The sequence below is a fragment of the Manduca sexta genome, unplaced genomic scaffold (assembly GCF_014839805.1).
Source record: "Manduca sexta isolate Smith_Timp_Sample1 unplaced genomic scaffold, JHU_Msex_v1.0 HiC_scaffold_396, whole genome shotgun sequence".
Lineage (NCBI taxonomy): Eukaryota > Metazoa > Arthropoda > Insecta > Lepidoptera > Sphingidae > Manduca > Manduca sexta.
In genome coordinates, this window is record NW_023595085.1 from 1 (window position 1) to 10,063 (window position 10,063).

Sequence of the window (10,063 nt, forward strand, 5' to 3'; positions counted from 1 at the left end):
TATTAAAATATACTTCGAAGTATGAAACAACTTTTAAAGGAACAAGCAATCTACTAAACATCATTAGGTATTGGTAAACGCATTTACTTTTTGAAAACATGTTAGATACCTATTGGGATGCCGCGCCGCCTCGTGACGTATCCGTCGCTCGACATTTTACCTCAAACTATCACATTACCTAATTATTATCAAGATTGCAACTTCATTATTAATTGTTCGTGTGAATTGCCAGAATTGCAGAATGATATTTTTATTGTTATGAGTGTTATAAATCTAACCATTGAACGTATTTATTATACCTATTTATCTACTAAAATGGATGAACTACCTACATTAGAATGTGTGTGTTTTGATTTAAAAGAATGAAACCACTTTAAAATTACGGAAATCATGTGTTATGTGTACACTAACTTATGCAGTTGTGGTTGTTTGATTAGTGTCATTTGCTTATGATGATAGTATGAGCAGAGCAAATATGGTTCTAATGAAAGGTGATGCTTAGTGCGTGATGTTTATGTTGGCGTTGGATGTCCACCTGCAAGGTGGACAGACGACGATAAACGTCGCGGGAACACATTGGATGCAGGCAGCTTTCGACAGGTCCGTCCGGAAATCTTTAGGAGAGGCCTATGTTCAACAGTGGACTTTATGTGGCTGATGATGATAATGATGTTTAGGTATGTGTCTTTTTGTAACGTCGGCGTAGCGTCGTCGCTGCTGGTCTAATTGTTGATTGAGTGATGTGGCACGACACAAAATCCTAGGTAGTTAAAATGCCGACATCAGCTGTTCGGTTGCGGCGCGGCGCGGGTGCGACGAACTACCCTTGCGCTCCGAGTGTGCATCACTCGTTCGTGTGCGTGAACATAATATTATCAATGATGCGATGTTGCCGCTCCGACGAATTCTAGTATAGTAGTAGTGGCAAAAGGTGTGTAAAAATAAAATGACTATTTGAATATTTATTGTTTGAAAATTTTACTTTTTTGTTTTTGACCTTAGGTTAAAGTAACTTATAGTAAACTGCTTCTTTCAAGATGACTTTCTCGCAGTTAAATTTAAGTCTAGGGTTACAAAATGACCCTGTATATTGTTAGGTAGATTTTTAATTTAAGAAAGAAGGAAATCTACTGCTGTATCCAAGTGCTATGGCTAGTTTTAAGATCTAAAACACACAATAACCCGACCAGGATCGAGTGCGGAAAAGTTATAAATATTCAGCATCAATAAGGTATACTTTTCAAGCCTACCATACAATACGAAAAGTAAATGCTGTAACCTAATCAAAGCGGGGTTTAATAGGATTTTTTTTCCTTATAGTTACTAGTCACGCTTTGCGAAAAATAAAAGGAAGGAAAATGTACTTCGGTAAAATACCACAAAATTAATGAATAATATATATTTTTTCATATGATGAGAACTAACTATTTGTATAATGAAGAGTAAAATTAAATTCATTTTTAAGACCCTCCATACATGTGGTGATCTACGGCATGATGATATATCAATACAAGTCATGCGAAGTAACCAGTCTCTATAAAAAACAAACACAAACCTGTGAACAATTCCCGCTGTCAAAGGTGGTGTTTGTGTCGGACCAGCAACACTGCTCCTGTTGAACCAGAACGCGGCGGGCAGATGCCGAACTTGAGATCAGTCATCCAGGACGCGCCAATGTCGATCACGCCCGCCACCATGCCCGTCGCTACGCCCACCAGCAACACGCACACCCAAGCCCGACGCGTCGTGAGCGCCCTGGATGGTAATAACATCAACGATCTTAGACAGGATCCCTTTCTACGATTGTCAACGCTAAAAGCCTCATTCAGACAGAGCACTTTTAATAGCAATAACCGTTTTTTGAATAACTGAAATGCCTCGTATATGTCAATTAGGACGAGAATTGTCTTACCATTGCGCATCATCAGATGAAGTAAAGCTAAAGTAATAATTTATCTAACTAAATCAGACTTAATAGAAAACTGTATGGGAATCCCATATCCTAGCGAAGTCATCTGATCAAAGCAAACATAGAGATAAAAAAATATGTGGAAAGAAAATAAACATTTACAAGTAAATTTAGTCTAAAACCACAGGTTATTGGGTGATAACTATTTTTTGAGAAGAGCAGTAAGATTTTAAACAAGTCAGTATTATATTGACTGGTGTGGAATAATCATCTCTTGCGAAATGATACCGTATCTGGACATCATTTCACTATGGTCAAATCATAATTACAGACTACAGTCTTACCAATTGTATTCCGCAAACTTACTTTAACTCCACACTAAGATACAAGTTGTCTTGAGAGCATCAACTATCAGACTCTCAAGTCCACAATACAATTTAAAATAAATATTTGTGAATAACTTAGTGGAAAGATTTGACCCATGGTGTATTAATAAGCAATTGTTTGGAACATGCTATATTTAAAGTAAAGATATACAGTCGATGTTTTAACATCGAAAGGAATTGACAAACACGTCATAATAAGCGGACGTCATACAAAGCGTTTAGAAAACATTTTTGTAAATGGTATGCATGTATTTAAGTACTTTAATAGAAAACATAGTAACTTATAAAATGTATGTATGTATGTATGTACATAAAAGTTGTATTTTTAATATAAGTAATCTGTAATTTTTGATCTATTTTGTTTTATTTAATAAAACAGTCTCTAATACTATTATTGAAGACATCGCAATGGAAATATCGTTTTCAATATTGCTATGAACAAATGGATAATTGTGCAGCTTTTAATGCTCTTCTGGGTAATGGTTCTTCCTCGACTTCTTCTTATCACTGAGATTCAAATAAAAACGAACCACGTGCCGAACGTCGTCGGCATCAACGAACATTACCGAAGGCGTAAAGAATCATGTCGGTCATTATAATCGGACATAATTTATTAAAAGGGGTCACAATAAGCGACATGTCACTGTTGGGAAGTCATTATATCAGACTTTATAAAGAATCTTATATGAAAACCAAACTTCGTAGTGTAATTACGTCATAATAAGAGGTTGGTCAATATAGGCAGAATCATAATAAACGGATTTACTGTACAAATGTTTAATTTAGTTCATGTATTCATAGAAAATATCTATTAACACCAGAAAAACATCAAACTAGCACATTACCTTTATTAAATCCCATATTGAGTCCTGTCTCTTCTTGACTATGTATCTGTGTCGCATGCGATCTCTTGCAATGTCCCTTTGCCAGTCAATTGTATGGAAGTCATCGTACTGGCCAATTCCTGGGATATCATCATCCCCTAAAACAAACATTGCCATTGCATAGTGAAACTAAAACAACTATTATGGAATTGATAGGATCAAAATGTTTGTTCTTGCATACATCCAGTTCCATTCACAATGAATATAACACATGAAATACCCAAGCCACATTTAACCAAAGATAAACATAGAAACTAACAACACCTCCGATAATGATATTTAATAATGAAATTGTGAGAACAGCACGGGTGTGCCCTATACACCATTCTAAAATAACAAAATTGCATAAAAGCAATTTAACTGTCTGGACATAAAAATTTAAAGCAAATTAAAGTAGTTATTAGATTGATACTGTCTAATTTAAAACTGATATATCAGACGTCAAAGAAGCAATTGCAATTATTTTATACAATAATTACTACTTGTGCTACAGTCAAAGGGTCACATGTTCATATGTTGTGTCATGCTATTATAATATACCTCACCTGTTCATTTGATTTGCATCATATGTTTGTTATCAATTTTTATTTATTTCTAATAGCTTAACATAAAATTATTTAGGCTAACTAATAATAGATTAATTTACTTTTTTGTTGCTTATTGTCCATTATGTTATGTATTATAATTGTTTTATCCATTAAAAATGCCCTATTTGCCAGACATGAAAGAATATTGTCACAAGTTATCTACAACCATAAAAGATTATATATCTCTCACGGCACTAATCTAACATTACTCAATGTTCACAACAATCATTCATATAAAACTAATAGAATAAGTAAGCAATAATTTATGTGTGCATAATCATCAGATTTATAAAAATATATAGTAAACAATTTTATATCCGGTTTATTTGTCTACAAATTGATACTTTTATTTAGGGAAAAGCATTCACATAGGGGTGACTCATGGAGAAGCTAGTATTCCATTATTATAAATGTGACACCGCTTTATTAACCCGTGAGGTAGCTGAATGTTTGCCGGCAAACATTGACAGGCTACGCGTGTGACGAAAAAAATAACCTTATTATATATATGTAGTATATAAGGTTATAATCCCGTGACACACGCAAATGTCATGTAGCTGTCTTGGCTCGCCGGCGATTCACGAGAGACCAAGAGTTAACAACATGTTGCTGTTAAAATATGAATATTTAATGTTTAATTACAATCCATGTTTACAATGTCACAAAGTAAATTGATATGATAATAATTACAGTCAATTTCAATTAAATATAGTGTGTTAAACTTCACTGATGGTATTTCAAACATATATTGATGTAAAACATTGTCTTTCATAAATTAATAAGCCATGTTTCTTCTAGATTTTTACTTTATGTAGTTAGTAAGTTAGCTTGCGCGCCCTTCGCCGACTGTCAAACCAGCCATCAAAACGAAATACAGAAGGGAAATAGCACATGTTGCAACATTATCAAATGTTTACTACAAGCAGTGTGAATGCAGTCTTACCTCATGCATAATTATAAATAACTCAAATTGATATATCAAAAAGCATGCAATGAATCCTCAAGGTTATTTATATGTGAAAATATCATTTTTATTGTGTTTGATACGTCACCAACACTACGTTTCATGAGCGATGCAAGACGGATTGCGTTACGTACTTTTAGTTAAATAATCGATCAAAGAACCACGTATTATAATAATTATCTAGTAAATAAATACTTTACCTTGCATCCCGGAGAATAAAACTGCGTCACCTGCAACAAATATTGTTTTTAAAAAACATTTCTTTCGCACCAAAACTTTTCACGTACAGTACCTCACAAACTCACTTGTGCACGTCAAATGAAAATGTAAGCTTATAAACTAGTCATATGTTATTATCACAGTGTTTATTGCTCTAAAGTAACTAAGATTAGTGTTTAAATTATATTTTTAACAAAGAAAAATAACACTACAAAGAAATACGAGCGACGCAAGCTGAAGCGTCAATCTCGGTGTTGCCAACAAATAAATTATAAAAGTTACTGTGATAATAATTAATAATGTTAACTTTTTTTAAATAAGGTATCCTTTTCTGCCGCCCGCATTAATTTTTTTTTCCACAATCGTATAGCAATTCATAATACAAAGATAACGAGATTCAAGCAAGAGTGGGCGTTTTTGATAGTTATCAAGAAATCTTTTACGCCCGCACCGCACGTTCTCTATAACGTCACAAAACAGGTGTTGCATTTCTTATTTAACATCTAATTCATTTGTTATCATTCCTCCGAATTGCAAAGCCTTATAACTCGTTGATATTTATACATTTCTTTTTCTGTCATTTTGAAATGTGATATACACAATGTTAAGAAAAATTTCCATACATCGAATCCATTGAATATAGATTCACAAGAATAGCACTAGGGATGTTATGGAGCTCCGTAACCGTAACCGAAACTATCGGATATCCGAAATAAAAATATATCCATAACCGTAACCGTATCCGTTAAAAAAGTTTCGGATAAGTTACGGATAATATGTTCCGACAAGTTTTTGTTTCACCGCTCACACGCCATCTTGTATATGTAGTTTGTTTGTAATTTTTAGTCATAACATAACCTCATTCAAAAATAGTATTTTTTTTTTTTATTTAGGAGTAGGTACTTATTTAATAAAATGAAGGAATAGTGGTGTGTTACGTACTAAATTTATTTATAAGGACAAAATGCGTCCAAAGTGTGTACTTCAATTTGGACATTTTTTGATCAAGTTGAAGGTAATTTTGCAAAATGTAAACAGTATGATAAAAACTTTTCACGGAGAGGAGGTGTCACTACTTCACTGAAACTTTATCTCAAATTAAAACACAGAGGTTTTCCGAACACCCATGTCCTCCAATTAGTTCATCGATAGTTAATACGATGACGACGAACGTTAGTTAGTAATCGTCGCCCTACTGTATTACATAATATTTTTATTTTACTTTAATCTAATATCCGTAACCGAAACTATCCGAAAGTACCGGATAATCCGAAATAATTACATATCCGTAACCGTATCCGTAACCGATATAATTTTATTCCTATATCCATATCCGTATCCATATCCGAAATTTCATATCCATAACATCCCTGAATAGCACATAAGTAATATATGTAATATTACCGAGATTTTTGATAAAACATTAAATCATTACAAATGTTTATAAAGACAGTTGTCATAAGCATCGATTTAAATATTTAGGTGATCTGCTCCGGACGCAGTACGGGTTATGGTTTTAGTCCGTATAAGCACTCGCTGGAAAAATATATAAATTGTTGGTTTTAACTACTTACACTTACCCAAAAGTAAAATATGATGTTTGGTTATTGTATCTAAACATTCGTATTTATCGTCACAAGCACTTACCGCGATAACATCTACATCATCATAATGGTAGAAATCAAACAATAGGCAACACAAAATCTTAATATACGCAAACGAAATCAAAGGTAATAACATAATTGAAACATCCGAAATACTAACATGAAATAAGTTACACGATGCATAATTAAATTCAATTAGTACCAAGTAACAAGCAAGACCCCGAAAAACAAACGATTAACTCAGCGCTGCTATACCTAACTGCTTTTGAAGTAGGTATTACATTAATAACGTGATGCGTACGGGCACGATGTGATAGTAAATTGAAATTATCTTTTAAATAATACTAAAATAGGATTAAAGATCTTGAGAATACTGGGTAACCTCGATGCCAATGACGGGAGCTGTCGTGACGACATCGATCACGTGCTATGAGCTGGCCATTTCACTTCCTATTACTACAAACACTGCAAACGAAAACATTTCTTAGCGTCAAGGTTGTAAGTTTCACTATCCATTACGCCACACAACACACTTTGCAAAACACTTGAAATGAATACGACCGTATCAAATATTCATATGGCTTAACTCTGCGGTAAGTATAATCTACAAATGTTCAGTCATAGTTTCTGTTTACAAAAGCTCCGATACACATGTCTGCACGTGTATAAAACATTGATAAGCCGGCGTAACAGATTTTTCAACGACACCTACTCTGGCCTGCAAATTTCTGCAACTAACCTTTTTACGCGCAAAGAAAACCAGCTTGGAGTCTACGAGCTGATGGAAAGTAATTTACTCCACATTCGCAAGATCTGCCACGTATTCACATATATTGTCTACAGACATATAGCAATGTGCCTCATGCCAGTTGGTATAGATCTATGTCCACTAGGATTTACCTACATCATCTGCAACCAGGGGCTGCCGCTCGTCGCGGTCGGCCTCCGAAGCTTCCATCATCGTGAACAACCACTGTTTCTCGTTAGTACTGTTTACACTGACCACTCAAACTGTACTGACCAGAATTATCTAATCTCAGAAATGGTGCGATACCAAGTTATCGATGAGCGATTTTTGTCTCAATAGTTTGACTTTGATAAAAAGGATACAGTTTTGTGAAAACTTTACACTAATATTTGAAAAAATATTTGACTTCGCTGAAATGACGTAACCCTGAGAATTCAGCGCTCATACTCTATAAAAGTTTAATAATTCTAATAAACGAATTAACTGTGGGTTTGAAGGGTAAATAGAATGGATACGGTATTTTTTTTAGTCCAGGCAGGGCAACGTGTAATATTAAATCCGATGGTAAGAATAGTGTACTCCAAATATGACGTGAATAATGATGTGGACATTTCAAAACATTTCCAAGCAGGGCCAATCGTTGAGGTCAAAGGGAAGTCACTTGGTTCAAGTACCTATAGGAAAATGAAAGAAATTCGAGCTGCAAGAGGCAGTATTTGCATTGATGAGCAGAGGAGACATTAATTGAATATGTAACGATATGAACGAAGAGGAACTGGATCATGAGATGATTACTAACAACGTGGAATAGAGAAATGCATGCGACGCTGTCCCTGTTTGGAACCCGTTTGAGTGTATTTAACAAAAGATAAATAACTACTATCATACCCAAAATTCTTCGCCCTTCGTAATACCGTCGGAAATGCAGCATTTTTAGAAAGTCTTATTTATGCCTTAATATTAAACATTGTAAAAGCCTAGTGCTCAACTCTGTTCCTAGATCGGTAAGATTTACGTAGGCTAATCTTAGGAGCGAATGGGACGGTATCTCGCATTGTACGCGTCGAAGGCTACACGACAAACGGAGCATTGTGAACGACCGGCGCTATTGTGCTTCGCATTTTGTAAAACCGAGGTGCTCAAACCAACGCGATTGTGAACAGCTGTTTACAATATAATCTCTAATGTAGGAGGGAAAAAGGAAATTAAGATTAATAAAAATAGCACCATATTTGTATTATGTAATGCCCACAGCTGAGCGCTGGTCTCCTTTACTACTTAGGTTTTGGCTTTAGTGAGCCAGACTGGCCTAGTGCAGGTAATCAGACTTCACACATCTTCGAAATTCTTATAGAGAATTATGGGTTATGTAGGTTTCCTCACGATATCTTCTTACGTCGTTAAAGCAAACTATAATTGATAAATAATACACACGTAACTTCGAAAAGTTACGAGGTATCGGCAGCCGGTTCCATTCTCAGCTAGATGCACAAATTAAGAATAACATAATTAATATGGAACGTCTAGCTATCAACTACATTTAGGGCCGACCATACATTCAATGTAGATAAGGAATCCAATCAATCATTAGACTATCACATCATGGGAAATACGCTTCGCTTCTAGCGTTTCTGCTTATCCCATCAAGGTAAGTGCGGATATATATAGCTTTACACGAGGTACTTAATAAATATTTTTTTGCCAAGACAACTAACCGGAACGCCATGCAAATTAGTAATGATAAACAATTTAAAACATTTTCATGAATTTTAATATATATTTATAAGTTAAGCTGTAAATTGTAATTCGTAAAATCAATAAACATATTTACAACCGTTGATTCACTCAACATGTTATCTCTTGTACTCCAAAACTACGACGCGAGGAAGTGAGTACTGAGTAGTGACTAAACAGTGATTAGTGAAAATTTTGATTATTAATATTTCAAACGTAATTCGTAATTTAATGTCTGCAGTAAGGGCTAATAACTTTAATTATCGTATTAATCGACGCGAATCTTACGGAATTAGTGTACAAGTTACGAATATCGGATCCAATAAGCCGGCATAATCATGTAGGCTGCTGAGGGGTAATCGTCTCTCGTCAGTCGAAATTCCATTGGACCCACTCCGCTTACCAACGGGTGCAGTGGCGTCGCTTTGCTGTACAAGTATAAAACAACATTATTTGACACTAGCTTCCGCCCGCAGCTTCGCCCGCGTGGATTTCGGACTTCAAAAATGCAGGAGGTGCTCAATTTGTCGGGATGTTTTTTTAATGTGATGGTGGTGTGCAGGTGGTCCGATTGTCCGGTCAGGGTCTGATGATGGGATCCTGGTGAAATCGAAGGAAGCATATAGCATGATTCAGTATTCACGCGTGATGGCTTATTATTAGCGTATTTCATGTATAACTTTGGTGTTTCTATACCGCTTTATATGATTCTTTTTTATGGAATATTTAATAATGTTAACTTTTTAATTAGGGATGACTGAGAGTGTTATAAACGTATGAGTAGACAAATATAATGAGAAAGCTTCGAACTGCTAAGCTATCGGGAGTTACACGTGTTATTGTGAGTCAACCATAAAAGATAGACATATGCTGTCGTGGGAAATTTTTATATAATTTTAAGGAGAACATTTCCGTCATACATGATTTCTGTGTAGCTTTAACCATTAAGGTTGCACACGCGACGGAAGCTTAAAAAATGGAGTAACTTCTCCCGTTTTCCCAACATTTCCCTTCACTGCTCTGCTCCT

At 35.1% G+C, this 10,063-nt stretch overlaps 1 protein-coding gene across 1 annotated transcript; it reads right to left on the reverse strand.

Moving 5' to 3' along the window:
• Positions 1 to 1,653: 1,653 nt before the first annotated feature.
• On the reverse strand, positions 1,654 to 7,580 carry LOC119193319 (H(+)/Cl(-) exchange transporter 3-like). The gene is made up of 4 exons (XM_037446913.1): positions 7,454 to 7,580; positions 4,931 to 4,960; positions 3,141 to 3,277; positions 1,654 to 1,755 (listed from the first exon to the last, which is right to left on the reverse strand). Exons 1-4 carry the CDS (start codon positions 7,512 to 7,514, stop codon positions 1,654 to 1,656), a joined length of 330 nt encoding a protein of 109 aa, XP_037302810.1. The 5' UTR covers positions 7,515 to 7,580.
• Positions 7,581 to 10,063: the final 2,483 nt, after the last annotated feature.